Source organism: Rutidosis leptorrhynchoides, chromosome 10, assembly GCF_046630445.1.
Source record: "Rutidosis leptorrhynchoides isolate AG116_Rl617_1_P2 chromosome 10, CSIRO_AGI_Rlap_v1, whole genome shotgun sequence".
Taxonomy (NCBI): Eukaryota; Viridiplantae; Streptophyta; class Magnoliopsida; order Asterales; family Asteraceae; genus Rutidosis; species Rutidosis leptorrhynchoides.
In genome coordinates this window covers 334,627,611-334,650,881 of record NC_092342.1, presented here as the reverse complement: position 1 = coordinate 334,650,881, position 23,271 = coordinate 334,627,611, and the positions used below count along the sequence as shown (strand labels likewise).

Below are 23,271 nucleotides of genomic sequence, written 5' to 3'. Positions count from 1 at the left end.
AAGGTTAGTCAATGTTATTCGTATTCCTGCTCTCAACAGATGCAATTAATCGAGTGGGATTTGCAGCTAGTTCGACCTCTTTCCCTGTACAATTCGAATCAGTTACATGACCTGCTGCTTCTTTTATCATCTATTCAATTTGACCAGCGAACTGAAGACAGGCTGGTTTGGTCAGCCTCTTCTGAAGGTGTTTACACGGTATCTGATGCGGTCCGTATTCTTGTTCAATCTAATTTTGTTAATCCGCCTACGTGGTCAAAAGTCGTTTGGGGTAACAATGTTCCGTCCAAAGTTATGTTATTTCATTGGCTTTCGATTCGTAATAGTATTCCCGTTAAGGACGTTCTCATTAAAAGACATATTTTGCCTTCTACTCATTCGAACGTGTGTATTTGGTGCTTGGAGGAAAATGAAACGGTCAACCACCTTTTGCTACATTGTAAGTGGACTTTTAAAATTTGGTCGAGCCTTTTTAGATGGTGGAATATATTTGTTGGGTTATTCCGGGTTCAATCGAAGAGTTTTCGTTCGATTGGTTTTATGGCATGGGCATTAGAGTTTCAAAGTTTTGGAAATTGATCGGTCCCGCAACTATTTGGGCAATTTGGTTGGCAAGAAACGACTTTATCTTCAATGGGAAGTTCACGTGCCGGTCGATTTTGGTTCGCAATATCAAACTTAAAACCTTCCTTTGGGCAACGAGTCTTAAGCTTTGCAATGGGTTACACTCCTATGTTTGGGATCATAACCCATCCTTATTATGTTTTTAGTTTTTTCTTTCAATTTGTAATTTTCAATTTGTCCGAGTTTGACTCTCAATTTGACCGAGTTTGACTCCGTCATTGTACCTTACTTTATCTTCATTGTTTTGATGAAGATATTTCAATTAATATAATTCTTCTTTTTCGCCAAAAAAAAAAAAAATGACATTATACATTATAGAAAAAGACAAAAAAAAAATGACACTATTCCATTGGGACCCAATTGTAATAAAACTCAAGTTTAAGCCTTAACTTTTAAACCATACTTTTTCGAATTACTATATATTAACCGTTGTAAATTAAATTAGAAATGTATAAATAGCTGGATGGTTGTGGCGTCTATTTCCAAACGAAGGGTCGCGAGTTCGACCCCCGCCTTGGTCATACTTTATTTTTAATAAAAATATACAAAATCACTAGATATATACTCCTACTTAATATTTAACATATGTGAATTGTTGTTTGGGTGGTTAAGGGCATTACTATGCTTTATGTGGTTCTAGGTTCAATCTTTAACAGCAGCTTTTTTTTAATTGATTAAAACTTACCCGCAACTTACCCGCCGCAACGCGCGGGTAACCCAAAAACTTGTTCGAGTATAAATAAAAATAACAATTATTTCATGTGAACAGTGAGCAGTTTACATATATAATTAGTATGCACTAGAAAAAAATTCGACCGCGCGTTGCTGCGGTTGTATTCGATGCACGGTCGAATTTGGATATACGTTGTTTGGTACCTAATATATCTAGTAGGTTGGGTTGTTTGTTGGACGTGTATGTATATGTATGTAATATAGGTCGAAATATTTAGTGTTTTTTTATATATAGGTATAATATAATATAATATAATGTATGTATAGCCATTAACGTACATGAGTAACTTCTAAAGTTGTAGTGTAAGTGCATGCCCTGAATGGCTGAATATCGTCTTTTAACATAAAAGGACGATGAAAAAGAGTCAACCATGGATTAAAAGAGTGGATATATATCATATCCATAACAAGATGAATCATTACTCAGCATTAACTAGTCCGATCTGGCCCGCGCGATGCGGCGGGGTCTTTCGGCCTGCATATTCATATTTAACGTAGTTTTATGTATTTACAGAAGGGAAAACGGTCCATATTCGAGTCTGATGGTGCTGGCGAAAAAATATAACTCGCGGCGAGCAGGAAGATACGGGCTGTCGTTGTTTTTAGCGTTTTTTAAAAAGTGTCCGTTTCAAACGTACTTTTTATCGTTTTGTTCATAAAATTATTTCGAGTATGACGCTCATGCCGAAAAAATTTAACTCGCGGCGAGCGGAAAGATACGGGCTGTCGTTGTGTTTAGCGTTTTTTGAGATGTGTCCGTTTCGCGTATAGTTAGTCCCGTTGGGTTCATGAGTTTTTTTCGAGTTGTACGGTGGTCTCGGAAAAATTTAACTCGCACCGAGCTGGAAGATAGGGCCCGTTATAAATTCGGGTGGAATTAGTTTATTTTATTTTAATAAAATTATATATTTACATTTTTTACCCCTGAATAAGTGTAAACTTGAAGGGCCGTTGTGTAAATATAGTCGAAGTTGAGAGACCGGTTGTAATGTGAACGCAAACTCAAAACGACAATTCAGTATAACTGAAACTACGTTACTGGCCACCTCTTTTAGTATTTAAAAATAATAAAAAATAAAAAATAATAATAATAATAATAATAAAATAATATAATAATAATAATAATAATAAAATAATAATAATAATAATAATAAAATAATAATAATAATAATAATAATAATAATAATAATAATAATTAAATAATAATATAAAATATAATATAATAAAATAATAATAATAATAATAATAATAATAATAAATATAATAATAAAATAATAATAATAATAATAATAATAATAAAATAATAATAATAATAATAATAAAATAATAATAATAAAATAATAATAATAAAATAATAATAATAAAAATAGATAATAAAAATAAATAATAATAAAATAATAATAATAATAATAATAATAATAATAATAATAATAATAATAATAATAATAATAATAAAATAATAAAATAATAATAATAATAATAATAATAATAATAAAATAATAATAGTAATAATAATAATAATAAAAAATAATAATAATAATAATAATAATAATAATAATAATAATAATAATAAATTAATAATAATAATAATAATGATAATAATAATAATAATAATAATAATAATAATAATAATAATAATAATAATAATAATAATAAAAGTATATATTAGTATTAATATTAATAATAATTAATATTAATATTAATTTAACCCCCCATGATTTAAAAGAGTGAATATCCATAAGAGTCGACCATAAATTAAAAGAGTGTCTTTTAACAACTTGAAGGTGATTTATATGGACTAAATTGATTAAGGGTGATGATATTTTCAACCATGCTTTTGATAAATTCACACACATTTGTTATTACTTTCTAGTTATACCCTCTAATAATTTGAAATGAAAAATTTATATAACACATCATCAAGGGTAGTTTAGTAAATTTGTGTGGATCCATCAAAAACAAGTTTGGAAATATCAATTCTCATTGATTAAAGGACGAATTTACTCTCATATGTGTGGCACATGTGCAAGGTTAACCATCAAAATTTAATGGACATTAAGTTGGGGTACCAACCACGAAAGTTAGGCAAAACATAGGTACTAAGTATACAAAAAATAAAGTTTATGTGTTGTCAAGATAATCTAAACAAACCACAGGTACTAACGGCGTAATTTTTTCAATAAATAAATTAGTAGACCCTACTTACATTTGACACACTCTACTTGACACTTTAGGTTAGGGAGCTGATTCGTACACCACTAGATTTTAGCCATACACCACTAAAGGTGCATTAAAACATTGTACAGTACAATAATGTAATGCATATTTGGTGGTGTATGGCTAAATTTGATGGTGTACGAATCAGCCCCTTTTAGGTTATTGGGGGTCAAATTTTGACATGATCCAGTTACAGTCACCTTACACTTTTTAGGTCAAAAAGTACATTTTTGCCTGTGATGTCACATGCAGATTAGAACTAGTCTAATTACTTATGAGTCATCACACTAAAATACCACGTGTCGACACCAAAAGTATCCGTGTCCATTACGTCTTCAAACGGTCCATGCTCCTTTATCCTTTGTTAAATCGTAAATCTTACAAACCCTGTTGCAAGAAATGATAAAAAATTGTTCTTTTCCACCAACAAATATACCAACAATGGAGAAACATGTGATCCAGTCATCTGTAACACACTTGGGAGTAAACAAACAAAAACCCATGAAGCGCACAGGCATTCGCAAGCACAAGAACAAGAAACACACCAAAAAAGATTTGATTTTTAATAAAGTTGTTTCTTATCTAATTTCTGATTCTTATTTGTATAATCCTTTGGTTTGTCCTCAGCCCACTTTTGATATCCCTCCACCTAAGCAGATTTTCACTCCGCCAGGTAAAAAAATTATTCAAATTTTTTTTTTTTTTTAATTAAAAGGGTCTAATGAAATATTTTGTGTTTGTTGTAGAAAACCAAGAAGATGTGGCTTTGCCAATTAAGGGAAGCAAAAATAAGACATTGATGGAAAAAGTTGTTGACTTTCTTCAAGCTGACTGCTTTTTGTATTCTCCTTTGGTTGGTGATGGTGAAAATGTTGGTTTTAAGAGTCAATTGGTTAATTCAACTTCAGGTACACTTACTTTTAAGTGTTTTGATTTGATTAATGGTGTGGATTGATTGTGTATTTTGATTTGGGCATTTGGGGCTTGAAATCATTTACCGTCAAAAATATGCTAAATTAGGTTAGAGCAGTAGTAATGGTTGCTGGTGTCAATGCTAATGTTGCATGACATAATTTTAATAGAATATGTTACCTAAACTGGGTCTGATGTTACTATTTGCAACCATATAGAATTGGGAAAATGAGACCAAATTGAATGGATCACCACAATTGGTCTTCGCTTATTTTTCCCCGAAGTGCTCCCAGCATAGATACCTATATAGATACCTATGGTTCCATCACCAGTGAGTATACATGGCAATTAAGGCTCATAATATCAAATATGGGTCAATTGGGTCAAACTTTCGGGTCAACAAAAATTAGGCCTAACAATGTAAATCATAACTTAAAAGAGGTCCAATGGATTTCCCTCTAACTTATATTGGATCCTATACAAAATATAGAGGAATAGGTCTAATGGCTATCAATACACAAAGCTCAAATAGAGATTGGTCAATGGGTCTCGTGAATGGGTCAAATGGGTCGAACATAACAAGTTTCATACGCCAAATATAAATATTTTTGTGAAAGCATTCATGGTTATATCATTTATTATGTATATTAATATTTCTTATATATATATATAATATAATATATAATAATAACTAAACTAATATAATAAATGTAAAACATCAATATAAAAGTATATTACCCGTTTGGACCCATTTGACCCGTTTTGACCTGTTACCCAACCGACTCAACTTAACCCCGGATTTTGTTTGGTTGTTCAATAGCGAATTTCATTTCGGTTCATTTTGGTATGTTGGGAAGATGAAGAGATGAACTTTGGCATTCACTTACAAAGAAATTCAGCGAAGAATAGAAGGTTCTCCCCTTGTCCCCGACATTTTTCTCCGACGATGTCCCCTGGGCGGAAGGGGACACCATTCTCTTTCTTTCTTCAATCGTTCCGATCAGTGCAAGTGGGTTGGTTCGTTTCTTTCTCCTATCTACACAATTCTCTGTCTTCGTTCGTGATCATGTTGGGCAAAAAGTAGTTGTAGAGGAGCAGCTGTGAAAGGGCTCTTCCCCCTTTCCATTGAAGTAGGAGGGCTTCCTTCCCCACCAATCAGACATATTTTAATATTTCATATATATATATATATATATATATATATATATATATATATATATATATATATATATATATATATATATATATATATATAACTATATAACTAAAATAATATAATAAATGTAAAAAAGCAATGTGAAAGTATATTGCCCATTTGACCCATGACCCGTTTTGACCTTTTACCCAAACCGACCCAACTTGACCTGTTTGGACCCGTTTAGGATTTTGACCTGTTTACCCATGAATCATTCGAACCTAAAATCATTTTGACTCTTTACCCAAACCGAATCAACTTGACCCATTCACCAGGAGTAGTAACTTGGCCTACTAGAATTCCATGGGAAACACCTTAGTGAGAGTAGTAACTTGGCTTACTAGAATTCCATGGGAAACACCTTAGGTACTTCTCCCAACCTTGGCCCAAACTACTTCATTTGGATCTTGTAGGCAAATTAGGAATGCAAAATGATAAAGGGGTTAATGGTTTACCCTATGGAAGCTACTGGTGTAAGGGGAGGATTTTTGCTATTTTTACTATGAACGTGGTCCGTTAGCGTTTTCAACCCTTTCATGGCCACTCGAGATATTCTACTAATTAGGTTTGAGCTATCCTCAACCACTAGGTTATCTTAAGGTGCAAAATGATACATATCAAATCTAGTTAAGGTGCTAATAGGAACGAGTCGTGTAGGTTGGATAGCAATTATATGGGTCAAGTAGTCTTTTTATAAATGCCTAACAATGTTAGGATGGAATGTTACTAGCCAACCTTATATATTAACCTTAATACATATAAGTCAATGTGAGCGCTACTCTAAAATCAGTTGATAATCCAACAGCCTTTTGGTCACATAGACTAATGTCTCCCCAAGACCCTAGCAATTAAAACATAGAAGTCGAGGTGGCCCATTCGACCAATAGGTTGGGGGTTCTGAGTCCAGGAGTGGACATGTATATATGTTAAACTTCGTGTATTAGTGTGTGAGTTTGCCTTAAAATAAAGAGCACAGAAGTTGTGTGTTGCCTCTTTTTCTTGCCTCGATGATGAGGGATCAATGCTTGAAAAGTTTAACAACAGTTTGTGTAGACGGTCGTTCATACGGGTCACGAAAGATGATAATGTCACTGTTGATACCCTTATAATGCAATTTACTCGGTCACTGATATGTAATTTAAAACTGCAGAAACACAGGTTGGTCATGAGCAACATATGACTCAAGAAAGAAGAGATGTGAGTGGGTCCCTACGTGCGAGACCTGTGGTCAAGAAAACCGTATCTTACCGTGAATCGTTGAAGCACATGATTTACCAAAATCAGCGTCCTAAATCGAGCCAAGGTCCTTAATTCTTTCTTATGATTATACTTTGACTTTTGAGGTCAAACACTTGTCTTGTTGACCTCAAAAGTAATATGTCACTTTCTTCTGGGAATTTCTGAGTCGCAATATCTTTCGTTTCTTTTTTAGGAGCCTAAAGTTGATGCTTGCAGAAGATGTTTTATATGTGTGCGCTTCTTTATATGCGAATGTAAGGCTCATGTATATGTTACCAAATATTGTTCTTGTATTTACGTTGTAAGGTCAATAGACACAGGTGTTTAACCCTTAACAGTTAGTTTTCTTGTATCTAATGCTGATTTTAATGAGGTCAAAATTGGTTCATAATCTAGTTGGTATACAAACTACAACAGGTTATTTATTTGCATTCACCTGACCAACATTTATAAGAACATTTGACGTTTGATACATGGATTTGTCAAGTTGTTGCATTTAAAAAAATTAAATAACAAATAGAGTAAAAATGAGTACTAAACCTACTAAGATGAAGTGTGAAGAGAGCTACTCAAAAACGTGCTTTAGAGATATTAGAGTATGATGTTCTTACTGTCAAATCAAGTTAGTAACACTAGTCTTATTGGTGCGATTAGTGTGCTTAACAAAGAGGTAAATGATTGTTTAGCAATGAAACGTGATGATTTGTGGTGCTTTAGTGTGACTATTTTAAGACGTTGTGAAAAGAGAATTATTTTTTGTCTATGTTAGACGATGAGGGTAGCTTGGTTGAAGTATAAGAAAAGTCTAGGCAACTTAGTTTTCTTTTGATATCGTAGAAGGTTCAGGATTTTGTTTTTTGATACTCTGCATTTAACGTGAACGGCTGCTCAAGAGACTAAATTTGAATTCAATTCCATTTTGCAATTGTTGTATTTCATACTCAATGTCCTAAATCCTATGTTACTACTTGTAAAATATTAAACTTTGAGCCAAAGCTTTCTACGATTCCGAATCCGAGGATGAAATCATCAAATTTATCGTTGTCGTCCAATTTCTTTATTAAATCATTGAAATAAACCCTCTCATACCAACACGTTCCTCACGAATTCTTTTACACTTTAATTTTGTTTTAGTCTCGACATAATTGATGAAGTGATGGTTATTTAGGGATTTTTTTCCCCTATGCTTATGTCAAAAGCAAGCCACCGTGGATTTTGACAACAGCCACTGCTTGCATCATCTTGCACGCTTCTTCTTCTGGTACACACTTCCTTCATTTGGTACGCTCCTTCATCTTGTCCTTACCGAGCTACGACCGAGTTGGCCGAGTAACTCCGGCATTCACCGATTAACTTGGATGTTGATCGAGAAATTTACCGAGTTGATCATCGAGTACCTGGCTGGCTAGCTGGAAGCAATTAGGAGGATCTCCATCACTATACACTAAAAAAGGCTCATTGTTTTTTATTTTGAACAGTAGTACGGGATCATTCCGGGGGAACCAACCAAGCGTTCATCTCCTGCAGTTGCATAACCCGCCCTCAACTGCTGTCCAGGAGGAAACTCGGCCCAATCTGAGAGCATGGCGGTCAATCCACCCCCCCCCCCCCCCCCCACCCCAACACACACACCCCCACACCCATACCCACAGTCTCAGCAACGCGATGTGCGGAAAGCACCATTGGTGGAATTTAAGGGTAAATGGGCAACCTTGTGTGCAATGTTGCACTTCACGAGGGTTGAACTCCTGACTTCTCGCTATAAGAGGCAAGCCACAAACCGGCCCACTATTTATTAGATGGATCGGGCCCTTATCCGCCCCATTTCTATCAAATTTAATTGTCCAACAAAAATTAAACGCACTTGCTTTTTCAAGCCCAATATAAGAAGCATCAGATGGGCCCACTGGACCAGCAGCTATTTAGCTTAGGGCCATGATTAGAAATAGAATTAAGATCAGAATCATGCTTATTGAGAATTACACAAGGTATATCAAAAAAATAATTGATTCATGCTTCGTTGCTCCACTGATATAGGAGAAGCACGAAAATAGGATGCCCCTATAGAAACTAGAACGTATAGTAGCTTCAACTTTGTAGGGGAACAATTTAGTAAGGCCCACCCATGTGTGCACATGCACCCATCAAAGCTTTTAGCAACTACATAACATATTACTCCATTAATGATCCATCATGATTCATGAATACATGTTCGTAACTTATATTTTCGTATATGTGGCAAGAGTGCACGAACAATTATATATGCCCTACTTACTCTCTTCATATAACATTAACATGCGCATTCCATGACTTCTAGCACCGCCTAACCCTTACAGGTTACTTTCTTAGTTTTATTACATAAATTATTTTATTACTCCAATTAATAATTAATATATAAACCACGTGTCATTTAAAGTATAATCTTATGATCTTATGATAGTAGGGGTCCATAAAAAGATATAGTCCCCCATGTGAAGAGGGATCTCTTAAAGCCAAAATTTTCTTCATTTGTTGGGCCACATATATACTGCCATACTACAGTCATACATTTCCATATTTTACGGCTTCGCCTAAAATAAATAAATATGTAATTCTCCCTTAAAAAAAGAAACCAATTTTAGGTCAAACTCATCAGAGCACTGGAAGTGGTGACTGAGGTCACTTGACATGTCAGGCGTGACTTGATGAGTCAGAAAAAGTGGGGAGTGGTGACCTATGTCAGTTAATGTGTTAGTTAGTGTGTTAAAATAATATTTTATTATATTTAATAAATTATTCCTTTGGAAAAAAAAAGCAAAAAAAAAAAAAAAAATTGGGTAACCTCCGTCGCCTACACGACTGACATGGGGGGAACGAGCTTGTGCGACTAGGGTGGGGAGTGGGTGACTTAGTCACCTTGAGTGGGACGAGGGTGAAACGGGGTTCCACTCCCCTTGCTCTCACTAGTATTGTCTCCGTATTTCTCATGCTTTATGTAAAAATTTTAAACGGTAAGTACCTTGCATAACTTTCATTTTCATTGTATAATTGAATTATATTTCAGAATCGCGAACTTTTTTTTACTTAGATTTGAGAAGCTTGATCAAATTTATTATGATACCTTTTTAGATTAGGTTAGTGTATATGATTTGGTCCGATTGTATAGATGGATTCGGTCTGATTGTATTATGTATACATGAATTCGGTCTATTAAGGTTGTAATATGTATCTTTGTACTATATAAATATCGATCGACGTAAGAGACGATAACTACTAGGTATACACTATTTATTTTACATGGTATTATAGGGTGCGATATTGAGGCCTAGTCCTTTCTCCTCTGTTTTCCGAAACTTAAATAGAAAACTCTCCCCACGAGACCAGGGTTTGAGGGACAATTCCGAATAAATGGTCCTGTCGTTTTCTTCAAGCCTCATACAAAGCCAAACCCCTTTAATATGATGAAGTGGGGCCAACAACATGAGTCGCCGTCGCCACACATCTATATTAAGTTCAACTTCAGTTGATGTAAAATGAGCTGATTCTACAGTAGGTTTTAAGGTAGGTCCTGCTGGGCTTGCTTCTCATGAGATTGGGTAAAAGAATTGGAAATGGGGGTGTATGTCTTCTCTCCATTCCCTCGTTTTAGTTTTATAATTATGTTAGTAATTACTAATTGATGTTTGTATCATAATTACGAGTATGTATTTATGTATTTACGTCATATATTTGACTTCTGTTTTTCCTCCCGCTTCAGCTGCGGGAGAGTATTTGGATACCTATTTAGGTTAGGTTAGTGTAAATGACATGGTCCGCTTGTATATATGTGATCGATTCTTAGGGTTGCAATATCTTTGTACTCTATAAATATCGATTAATTTAATAGATGATAACTACAAGGTTTGCATTATTTTAAAATATTATAATGTGACTATTTTGATGTTTTATTTGATTAATTATCTCGACGTGCTGCTAGTAACTTACTAGTAGTAAAACTTTCGGCCTGTAGACGATTATACTCAGGATCTTAGGTCGCTTGCAATCTATTCTAGAGGCGGAATACACTAGAACAAGGTTAAACCGAGATACGGGTCGTTTCGGGATCAAATAGATCAAACCTAGAGCCAAAACTAGATTAGATCGACACCTAGACGATATATTTCGGTGGTATATGGTGTTAGGGTTCTCTGGAGACGAAAACCTACGACTTAGGGTGAATGGGACGAGTAAACTCAAACAATTAGGCTAAACCCGTATATATACTGCCTACCAGACACACTCGGTCGAGTGTGTCCCCTCAGTCGGTCGACTGAAGTCGAGTGTGTACACACACTCGGTCGACTGTCTGAGCAGTTTAACATATTGATCATTTAACAAGTTAAGTACACACAAACACAAATATAATCAATAGTCTCGAGTAAACATTATTACATAACTGAAATGTGTTAAACATAAAGATAAACAACGGCTGGGGATTCATGCACCAACAAATTCCCCCTAAGACCTAGCCGTTACACTAAAGCATTCGGTTATCAATCCGTATAAGGATCTGTCACCCAGTTCTTCAGATAGCAAAGTTTGACAACTCTGCAATATTGTTCAGCTTGCACACGATTCTCTGGACGATACATCATCCTGTTGTAGTAAAGGGTAAACATATCTTCTTCACAGCAGTTTCTCAACCAAACTGGATCTAGAACCCTTATACTATCATTTTCATCTCCTCCATCTTTGTCTAACACAATAACCGCTTCCTCCAAGCGTTCATCATAATACCACCAACGAAAACGAGGACTGAAGTGCTGCGGCATCTTGCTCAAAGGAACCTTCCGCATATACTTCACAGGTTGATATTTTACTATCTTCCTTCTGACCCCTCTTTTCTTGTTCGTTCTGTAAGAGATCTTCGAAAACTGAGGACGAAAACCTATGAAATTAGGTGACTGATATGATCTTCTTATCTTACGAACCAAAATATCAGGAATTCCATAATAATCCTGATACAACATCTTAAGCCTGGTCACCTGCATAAACTCAAAATAAGGTAACGTTTTGAATTCGTATGGAGATTTGATATAATCCACTCCATGTTCTTTCTTGATCGCATATATATCAAATTCTTTAATATAAGCCCAGGCTACTATCTTTCCCTTAGCACGTAAACTCTCACAGTGCTCGATAAACTTCAAAAATTGCGGCTCCACCTGAGGCTTCATCACATACTGCCTAATCCGCATCATAATCTTCCATTCTTCTTTCAACACTTCAACCTTTTCTTTGTTGATCTTCACCGGCAAGAAACCTTCGGGTAACATACTCTCTTGTTCTTTCTGTTCCTTTTCTTTACACTTTCTGTTCAAAAGCTCATCATTCATCTGAAAATAATCAGCAAAAGTTGGAAAATCATCACCAACACCTTCATAACTAGGATAAGGCTCGGTTAGCTCATCCTCAATAACAACTTCATCAAAACTGTTATCACTTTCATCAAAAACATCAGTATCACTCATATCATCATCAAAATTATGAGTCCCTGAAGTTGAAGCTTCAGTTGAAGCTTTTGATGCAGCGTCAGTAGATTCCTTAGCTTCTCGCTCTAGATGCTCCATCAATTCCTGCTCAGTTTCGGTGAGATTCGGAGGGATCTCCCCTTCTTCTAAATCAGTGTAAATAGTAGTGTGATTAAGACGATCCTGTATAGCTAAAAATTCAGAAACTGTTATAACTTGAAGAGGAGTTACATACAGCGTGTTATCCTCCGAGTAGCCTTTAGCAACTTCAACAACCCTGTCTTCCTCTGCTTCACCAAAAGTACCAAAAGGATCTGGTTCTCCATCTTCCTCTTCAACCACAACCTTTTTCTCCCATTCATTTAACCTCTCAGTCAATTCTTGATTTTGAGTCTGAAGCGTCAAGATTTCACCAGCTTGACTTCCCACATTTTTCTCTAGTTCATCAATCTTCAACTGTTGTCTATCAACTAACTTCCTCAACTCAGTCTTCTTTTTGTCTTCGTCAGCAAACTTTTGGAATTTAGCGAAATCAGCAGACAACTGAATCAATCTCCGGTTAACTATTCCTAACAAATCACCTGAAGCAACCTCCGGACGTTGAGAAGCTTGAACTTGCTGAGAAGATGTAGTTTGTTGTAGTTGAGTGGGTGGAGTTTGAGTAGAACCATCAGTAGCTTGAACAGCCGGAGCAACCTTTGGCTGAGACTTTGTTGTGGAAGATGAACTTCCGTCCTTAACCAAAATCTTCAAACGCTTTTGTCTCCCTCTTGTTGATACTTTAGGAGCTTCAGCTAACTTCCTTTTAACCAAATTTACTTGATTCTCATCAAGTGCTATTACATTCTCCTCATCAACTAATCGAGGACCAGTTTGTCTTGGCGGTGGCTGATTCACCTCTTTTCCTCCTTCAATAGTAATATCGGTCTCATCCCCAGAAGTACTGTTCTCATGACGACAACTCAAACCTTTCGGACACACGTAATTCTCATTAATCAGATGATCGATCAACCCTTTCTCCGGAACCTCAACCCGACTCTGCAAAAACCTGTTGAATGATTGATCATTTAAATGATTCTGTTTTAGCTCATCCTTAGGAATTTTCACTAACCCCTGAACTTGCTTCTCAAGCATAATCTGAAGAAACCTCGGGAACACCAGATGAATCTTCCTCTTAACATTCAGAACCATTCCATCAAAAATCACTTGAGAGAAGTTAAAATCAGCGTTCAAAACCAACGCAACAAACATAGAGTTGTACTTTGCTATCATCTCATCAAAACCGCCCTGCATCGGGCTCAAACACCTAAGAAGAACGTACGTAAAGTATCGGTACTGCCTTGGAAGCTTCGTATGTTTAACAACTTTGGTTACATCACCAGTATAACCACATCTCTTTAAACACCTTCTAACTTTCAGAATCGGCAAATTAGTTGGCATATCATCATTATCCGGGAACCCCAAATCTTCCCTGATAGTCTGTGCCGAAATACGAACAATCGTGTTATTGACAGAACTCAATATCACCTTCCTGTTATCTTCAGTAATAACTTGAGTAACCTCCCAGAATGTTCTCTGATGAGAATAATATGGAGTACACTCAGCAGTAATAGCTTTAAAGATCCTGGAACGCTTCAAGAATGCAATAATTGGACCAAAACCTCCTCTTTGGGCCTCAGAACCCTTTTCATCAACACATGCAATTACGTTTGTATCTTCTCGACCAATCAGAACTCGTAACTCAGAAGATAAAGGGATTCGTGGCTCACATTCTTCATCAGATATCTGCTGTTGTTCTTGAGACATAGTGAATAGCTGAAAAACACTCAAAACAACATAACTAATAAGCATTTACCTCCATGTAACATGGGGTATCTAGTTAATTATACGAATCAATGGATAAACAAACATAACGAGCATATTGACTAATACACACACAATTACATCGTTCAGAGGTTATATTTCAGTACACATCATAGTACCAAGGCTAACAGACTAGCCTTATCAAATTACATAATAACCATAATTAAACATAATCACACTGAATCACAAGCATTAGAATTATGCTTCAATAACATCCTCTGGTACTGGCTTCAATTTGTAATTCGTGTCCTCAAACAGATCAAGCTCATCAAACAAGTGATTTAAAAGGACGGCATAGGGAAACGGTTTTTCCTCATTATCCAAAGCGTCCTTCATGATATTAATGACAATCTGACTAAAATTCACCTTGATACGTTCCTTAAGACAGTACAACAGAACAGCCTCAGTACCAGATAACAAATCGTCAGATGGATCTCTAAACACCACGTTTCTTTTGATAATCCTCATGTTAGACACCAAATCATCCCTAACATCACTATCTCTGATCTCAATTCTATTGGAATCAATTACATACCCTAGCTTGGTGATGTGAGCAGCCACCCCACCCGCATCAAATTTGCTAGAAATCTTTCTAATATCTTTACTAGGGCAATATACCTTGGCTCCCCAGTAATTCAATAGTAAGTGATCTGCGAAGTCATCTATGGTCCACGTATATGCATTACCAAAGAAATTAGCATGAACGTGCTTCTTATCTATGGCCACACTAGAATAGAACTCTCGGATAAGCTTAGGACAGAAATGATTCCCTATCTGAAGAAATGTTATACAATCTAAATCTTTCCACTGATCTTGAGTGATCTGGGTTGCAACAACTTTGGTCTCTACATGGATAGGCATGTGTTTGGCCAAAGCTCTCTTACGTTCAAGATCATATTTCCAAGTTCCACTTATCCTACTACTTGGACCTGACATTCTTAGAGCAAAACTATACAAAACATTCAGTATAACACGATACGAACTCAACAAAACAATCAAAAACAGCAAAATTCAAAAATTAGGGTTTCAACACACTCGGTCGAGTGTGTATACACACACGGTCGTGTGTATCTTCGAACGGTCGGGTGGGTTAACTCACTCGGTCGAGTGTGTCACACACTCGGTCGAGCGTGTTCATCAGATCTGAGAAACCCAACTTTACAAACCAATCAAATCTGTTGTTTTTGCTTCAAGATCTGGTTACAACAGCCTCTAAACATGCCGATTAACATAAACAAACAACTAATTTTAACAGACTAAGTCTAAAAAGCATTCAATTCGTGTTTTGCATTTCAAATACAAAATCAAAGATTATGAGCAAACGAAAACGAGTTATGATACCTTGTTAGTGGCGCTGTGATCACAAGAGAAAGATGTATCTAACACTAGAGATCAAAAACTCGTTCTTTAAAGTTGAAAAACTTGGTAAATTTCGACCCCAAAATCACACAAGTATTCTGAGCCGTTTGGGACTCAAATCCTTTTTATACCCCCAGACACACTCAGTCGAGTGTGTCGCCTACTCGGCCGTGAATGAATACACACTCGGCCTAGCGTGTTTCAAACACATCACATTATTTCACCAAGTCAGTTGGTCGTGCGAGTAGATTACACGGTCGTGTGTGTTCACTCACTCGGTCGACTGTCTTTAGGGTTGAAAAATTAGGAAATTTCAATTTCAATTCCGCAACACCTTCCTTGTCCACTCCCCCTGGGACTGATCTCCACAGTATAAAAACAAACACACTTTGTTCCTTTAAGCTCTAAATAATTTATTCTCTAATTTAATGTAAAACAGAGGATTCCTTTCACAGTAAACCTTTCCAAGAACTGAGTTGTTAAGATTACAATATGAAACAGAAAAGCACATGCAACTAAATTATGAAAGCAAATATTCTCAGATATGCATGCATATGCAAATACACAATGCAAATTACAGTAAAAGATCCAGTGTGTCATGATTAACAATATTATAACAAACATATTCAAAAGCATTTAACCTTTTAAACCTTCAATAGATCAACTTCTAACATCAGTTTCATTAAACAATAGCATAAGAAGAGTATATGATGTTATCAGCACAGGAACAGGTAATACATATAACAACCCTCATATTTTCATACTTGAATTGACTAATTTGCCTATAGGGTTGTTATCCATACGTAATATATAATTAAATTCGACGTTGATCAAATATTTATTTTTAGTCGACACTTTTTGTTAACTAAAGTTTACACTAATTATATAAAATAACTTTAGTTAATATTAATATTAATGCGTATTATATTTAAAACTATATGTAACATAATTATTAATTAAATGATAAGTTATTTTAATCATTATATATATATATATATATAGCTTATAAAAAAAAAATTTTATAAATTAAATAATGAGCCCATGAAATTTGACTAATATTTTTTTTTATTTTTTTTTTCAAAAACAATCTTATCAAAAAACATTTTCCACATTTTTTTTCATTTTTGTCAAATATGGCATTCTTGAAATTTTTATTTTATTATTTTTTTTTCTTTTTCACCTACCATTTTTAACTATAAATACCACATACATTTCTCATTTCAAACTTGTACCTTAATCTCTCATTTCTCTCTTTGAAGAATTACTACTAGTAAGTATTATTTTCTTACTTTTTATTTTTTTTACTTTTTACTTTTTACTTTTTTTTACTATTTTACTTTTTACTTTTTACTTCAGTTATTATTTTTACCAAAACATGTAAATAATGTTATAAATTATATGCAATTAAAAATAAAATAAATAACATGTATATACTATTACTATTACTAGCACCTATAACCTACTACTTATATTGTAACATAAAAACATTTTGGGATATGTATTAGAGATGTATAGATCTTCGAACATTCTTGACGAATGGTTTCTATGAGATTCTAGGCAGAGGGTTTGGACTTCCGATTTAAAGGGTCCTATGGCTCAAGCCCCTAGATCTAAATTAGCCATTCGAAGGGAAAGGGGTGATTGGAAGCTTATCAAATACGGCAAGTATCCTAAAATGGAAAACACTGATAAAAGTAGAAACTCTCTAGTCATAGAAACTTAGTAAAATAAGAAACTTTCTAAAAATGGAAACTTTATAAAAATAGTAACTTACTAGGAATAGAAACTTAGTAAAACGAACTATACTTAAACACATACTTAAACTTAAACATGGGCAAAACACTTAACTACTCTTAAATGTCAATAGGTTGACTTTCCTGCTCACTCGTTCAACTCTTTATTCCGAGGAATAACTCTCTCTACTTACTAAGGTGAACTTCATAGCCCCACTTTTTACTGTTTTATAACTTTTGGGGTGAGACACATGCTTGCTTTATAACTGTTTTACGCTTAGACACAAGTACTAAATTGTTAACTATGCTATCATGCTTTGATTCATGCTAAATCCCTACCGTAATATCGTCAATTGCTACGTTTAAATGCAAACTTAATTATTGTGAGTAGGCCTATTGAGAGTAACGTCTCTAACCATTCGACCGTTGGTCTTTGGTTACATAATAATGATTCCACGACACTAACAGTACAAGGTGTCATAGGGTAAACTTGTTTAGTAGGGATATTACAAAATGCAGCAACACTTTTAGATTGATATTTCTATATCAATCAACTTTAAACTAAATCTTGTGGTCTAAAACTTTAGATATTATTTATAAACCTATGAATTTTACTCAACCTTTTTGGTTGACACTTTAAGCGTGTTTTGTCTCAGGTGATGATTGAGCTAGCTGCTACTTGCTACTAGATGATTGATGTATGCTTTGCTGCTTGCATGGAGTCCATCATTCATATTTATCATTTTTTTAAGACATTTTCCATTTACTGTACTCTTATGATGTAAAACTTTGAATAATGCTTCCGCTGTTTATTTAATAAATAAAACGTTTCATTTAGAGTCGTTCTCGCTTATACAACTGTGTTATGATATGATTGGTCACAATTACCCCTGGTCCATTTTGGGGGTGTGAAAGATTGGTATCAGAGCAGGCTGTTGTAGAGAACCAGGATTGCATTTTAAGTGTGCCATATACAATTAGGTACCTTAGCAATGTAGGACTACAACTTCCTTTGGCTATAGTGTCTTTAATTGTTGCCTTTAACTGTTAAATGCTACACTATACTTTAGAAACTTTACTTATCTTAGAATGCCGAGCCAATCTAAGAACTCTGCTCATTCTCCTAAGTACTATTCAATTCCGCCACCACATTAAAATGCGACACCGTTCTCGACATTCCTATATCATTTATCATGGTTTTGTGTATTACATATGTATTACATGAAATATTATCCATGAATTTTTGAAACTCCTATATTTGTTACTATTCATACTCAAACGTATATAACTCCCTGTTATATCACGTACCTATATGCTTTATGCCTTTATGCATCAGTTTGCGAACCGAAAAATGTCATTGAGTTATCGAGAATCTCAAAGACATTATAATGTCATCACTACTCATATTCATTACTTTTATACCTTTTATTTCTCGTTATTGAATTTTCTTGACCGATGGCGTCTACGAAACTCTAGAATGGAAGGTTTTGGATTACCGATTTAAAGGATCCTATAGCTCAAGCCCCTAGACCTGAATAGGCCATTACGAATTGAAAGTCTTTAATCGAAAGATTATCAGATTACATACTTATCATTTTATGATCTCGACACGTCATACTGCTATTATTGGATTATAGACACATCATATCTTATTATATCTTATCATATCTATCTTAATAAACTTTGTCTAACACTTTTCCTAAATTTCCTCCGTAAATTACGGAAATCTTTTTGCTATATATACGTATATCAAGAAGACAAATATATCATTCAATATTCAACACTCATCTCATAACAAAAACCCTTATTCCGATCAGATAATATGGATTTCTCACATGATTCCTCGAACTCCTCGAGCTCCAATGGTAGCGTAACCGGAATGAACCAACCAATTAGTCATCATCTATTTTGGATGAATTAGGGATGGGTTCGTAGTAAACTTAATCAATGGAGACAAGAAGAAGGTGATCCCTTCCACCAACCGAATTCACCTCTTGGTGAAGAACCTGAAGCACTTACCGGCGAACCCGTTCGAAACACTATTTTCACCCTCATTTCCAGGGTATCCAGTCACGAATATATAATATCTAAAATTCTAGATCTTATTCATCCACTTGTCCGAACCGCCAATCACCCCGGAATAATAGAAGAAGTCAATGAGCTTCGCGCTCGAGTGGTGGCTCTGGAGAATATGGTGCGAAACCTACGAGCACCAGCAGCATAACCAGCATCACCACCAGTACCAACAGCATCACCACCAACAACATCAGCTTCACCAATAACAAACACCATAATCTGTACCTCGGATATCAACATCATACGCCCCATAGATACCAAGGAATATTAGTAATAATGAGTTAAGATGTATTGACTCATTCTTCCTGAAAATTATATATGTATACTTTATATATATATATATATATATATATATATATATATATATATATATATATATATATATATATATATATATATATATATATATATATATGGTTTGGAACAATAATAAATCTTTTCGTATTAAGCTATTACGTGTGAATCTTAAATAGTATGTACTACTTGGTTAATTCATATCACTAATATGCTATGATATACATTCCTCGTTAATCACTGCTTCATCACAATAAACTCCATTTCATAATAAACTAAGTGTATTATTCAAATACATGTTTGGTTTTACACTTTCATTTTCGATGTACTCAAAACTCTTTAGAAAACATCATTCGAGCCTTGTGAATTTCACAAGAATTCCACGAGCATCAACATCATATACCGAGGTATATCAATAACAATGAACGATGGAGTATTGATTCATAACTTCATTAAAGAAAGATTCTGCGATGATTATGTAATCTCTCAAGTTTTGAAGATTATTTATTCTCGCTTCAACCGCAAATCAAATGATTTTAATAGTATATTAACTCATTAAATCTATATTATACGTGAAGAATACATATATGAACGTATATCTTCATAAAGATTGTAATTAAAAATCCTTTTGTACAAACTGTTAATTGTGAAAATATTTTAACGGGTAGGTAAAACCCGAGAAATATTTATATCTCACATCAATATCTTACATTGTACATTCTTTAAATTCTGATTCAATAATTAGTATCTATACTACTTACATCCACATATGTATCCGTTCACTAAAGAACAACCATTTTCATACAAATTTAATTACCTATTCTGATTTGGACATATCGGAATCCAAGTAAAGCTTTAGAAAGTGTAATCTTCCTAAAGATCACTACATTCATGAATTATATTCATTCGTATTCTATGATGAATTATCACATCAAACCACCTAAATTATCGTTCATTACTTTTGAAATCAACAACGCCTATTCATCAACCATTAGAACCGTTGACGATTACAATCAGCGTTTAATCATCTAAAAATGAAATTTCTTGAAACCATCTCGGATTGATAACCGATGAATCAAATATGGCTGCATTAAATGCAGAGGAAACAGCAAAATTGTAGATGGTCTCAATGGCCAAAAGTTTGATAATAAAGAATGGTACGTTGGAAAAGCTCAAAAGAAAATTTGGAACTGAAAAACGGATTGAGCTAACCATGGAGGAGACCAAGGACAAATACAAGGACCAAACCCTATATTCAAAGAATCCAGGTAATTCTGGATCCGATGAAATCTTTAGAGAATATCTTGCTCCGAAGTTATGTTAAAAGCTTGCGGAAAATTTTTCTTCATCAACCTTCGAACTTAGAAATTCCAAAATGTCGTTATAAATATCCTCTATATTTCTGAAGATATTTTCATAACGATGCTTGTCTACAATTAAGTATCTCTTTGCGATATCTTTATAAAGGAAACTATTTTAGTTTCTATATTCAATAAAATTCAAGTTTAAATTATAAATGTTTTGAAGAAATGTTGGAAATTGAAGCATGAGTTAGTATAATATAATGACGTCAGGCCAACGTGATTATATTACAGTAAGTCATGCTAAATTTTTAATGGAAGATGATGATTCATAGACTTTATAATCATTATTTGTCATGTTACACGACTCTTACATTCTACTTAATCTCTGAACATATCAAGAACATATATTCTTGATAGTTCTATCCTCAGTAATTCTGGTAATTTACCAAATCAAATCGTGATATTACGCTTAGAACATTAGGTTCATTCGAAACTTCATACCTACAAATTCTGGACCATTACTCGCTTAACTTAGAGTCGAGAGCAGAATAAAAAGGTAAAGAGCTCCGACATATAAGGGAAAATACAAAGCCCGATAATAACACGAAAATTACAAATCGTGTATATCAATGCGTATAGCAACATAAAGACACTGGAGAATTAAAAACACTATAACCCCAAGAGCATAGTAGAAGTAAACAGATTCCTCTGGTGGTAAAAGAAAAAGAAGCATGACTGCATATATGGTCAATATAATAACAAATATCAATACGGGATTGAGCATATTAACAAATCTTTTGGAAGTATGAATCTAGGAAGAAAGTATAGAAGTGATGAAGATAATGAAACGGAAGAAGCTAATTTATAGCAAAATTTCCAAACACAGCAATCGAGGCAATTCATCGCATTTAATCAAAGAAATCCCAAAATTCCGTAAATACCGGATAATCAAATCTTATAGATTACGAAGATTTCCTTTAATCCCTTGAATTCCGGAAATCAATCGTGACTACGTCAAAAGTTAAGGCGAACATTTAATTTACTCATTTCACTCTTTTGTGATAGCTTCGTTTATACTCTTCCTATAATCGAATCGTTTTATCCATATTACCAATGTTGATAAAACTCTATTTTCAACTCACATTCATCATTCTTGTTGTAAAGAATGACAATCTCTATCAAATTTCACGACTATGATTTTCATGAACTCCTCTCTATTTTGTCTACCCTAGCGTGGTGGCATAAAAGCTCAAGGTTTAAATGAGCTCAATATTATTCAGAACACATTTCATGTATCCAATTTACTGAAATGACTTGTAAAACATCATCATTTTGAATGATCTCCACATTAATAATAAAATGCACTTCGTAGAAGAACTTGTAGAAATTATGGTTTGTATGATTTTAATTCTTGAAACAGAACAATATTCTATCCGTTGGAATTCACGCAAGGCCCCGAGCATACCTGGGAACGTGAAAACCAAATAAAATGTAAATATCCTCGTCTATGTACGAACAACGCCGATTGATGGCAACAACTAAATTTCGGGACGAAATTTATTTTAACGGGTAGGTACTATAACAACCCTCATATTTTCATACTTGAATTGACTAATTTGCCTATAGGGTTGTTATCCATACGTAATATATAATTAAATTCGACGTTGATCAAATATTTATTTTTAGTCGACACTTTTTGTTAACTAAAGTTTACACTAATTATATAAAATAACTTTAGTTAATATTAATATTAATGCGTATTATATTTAAAACTATATGTAACATAATTATTAATTAAATGATAAGTTATTTTAATCATTATATATATATATATATATATATATATATATATATATATATATAGCTTATAAAAAAAAAATTTATAAATTAAATAATGAGCCCATGAAATTTGACTAATATTTTTTTTTATTTTTTTTTCAAAAACAATCTTATCAAAAAACATTTTCCACATTTTTTTTCATTTTTGTCAAATATGGCATTCTTGAAATTTTTATTTTATTATTTTTTTTTCTTTTTCACCTACCATTTTTAACTATAAATACCACATACATTTCTCATTTCAAACTTGCACCTTAATCTCTCATTTCTCTCTTTGAATAATTACTACTAGTAAGTATTATTTTCTTACTTTTTATTTTTTTTACTTTTTACTTTTTACTTTTTTTTACTATTTTACTTTTTACTTTTTACTTCAGTTATTATTTTTACCAAAA

At 34.0% G+C, this 23,271-nt stretch overlaps 1 protein-coding gene across 1 annotated transcript; it reads left to right on the top strand.

Annotated features, from left to right (window-relative positions):
* Positions 1 to 3,960: 3,960 nt before the first annotated feature.
* Positions 3,961 to 7,304, top strand: LOC139873551 (uncharacterized). The gene is made up of 4 exons (XM_071861473.1): positions 3,961 to 4,246; positions 4,320 to 4,481; positions 6,831 to 6,983; positions 7,113 to 7,304. The coding sequence occupies exons 1-4, from the start codon at positions 3,973 to 3,975 to the stop codon at positions 7,118 to 7,120; spliced, it is 597 nt and encodes a 198-aa protein (XP_071717574.1). The 5' UTR covers positions 3,961 to 3,972; the 3' UTR covers positions 7,121 to 7,304.
* Positions 7,305 to 23,271: the final 15,967 nt, after the last annotated feature.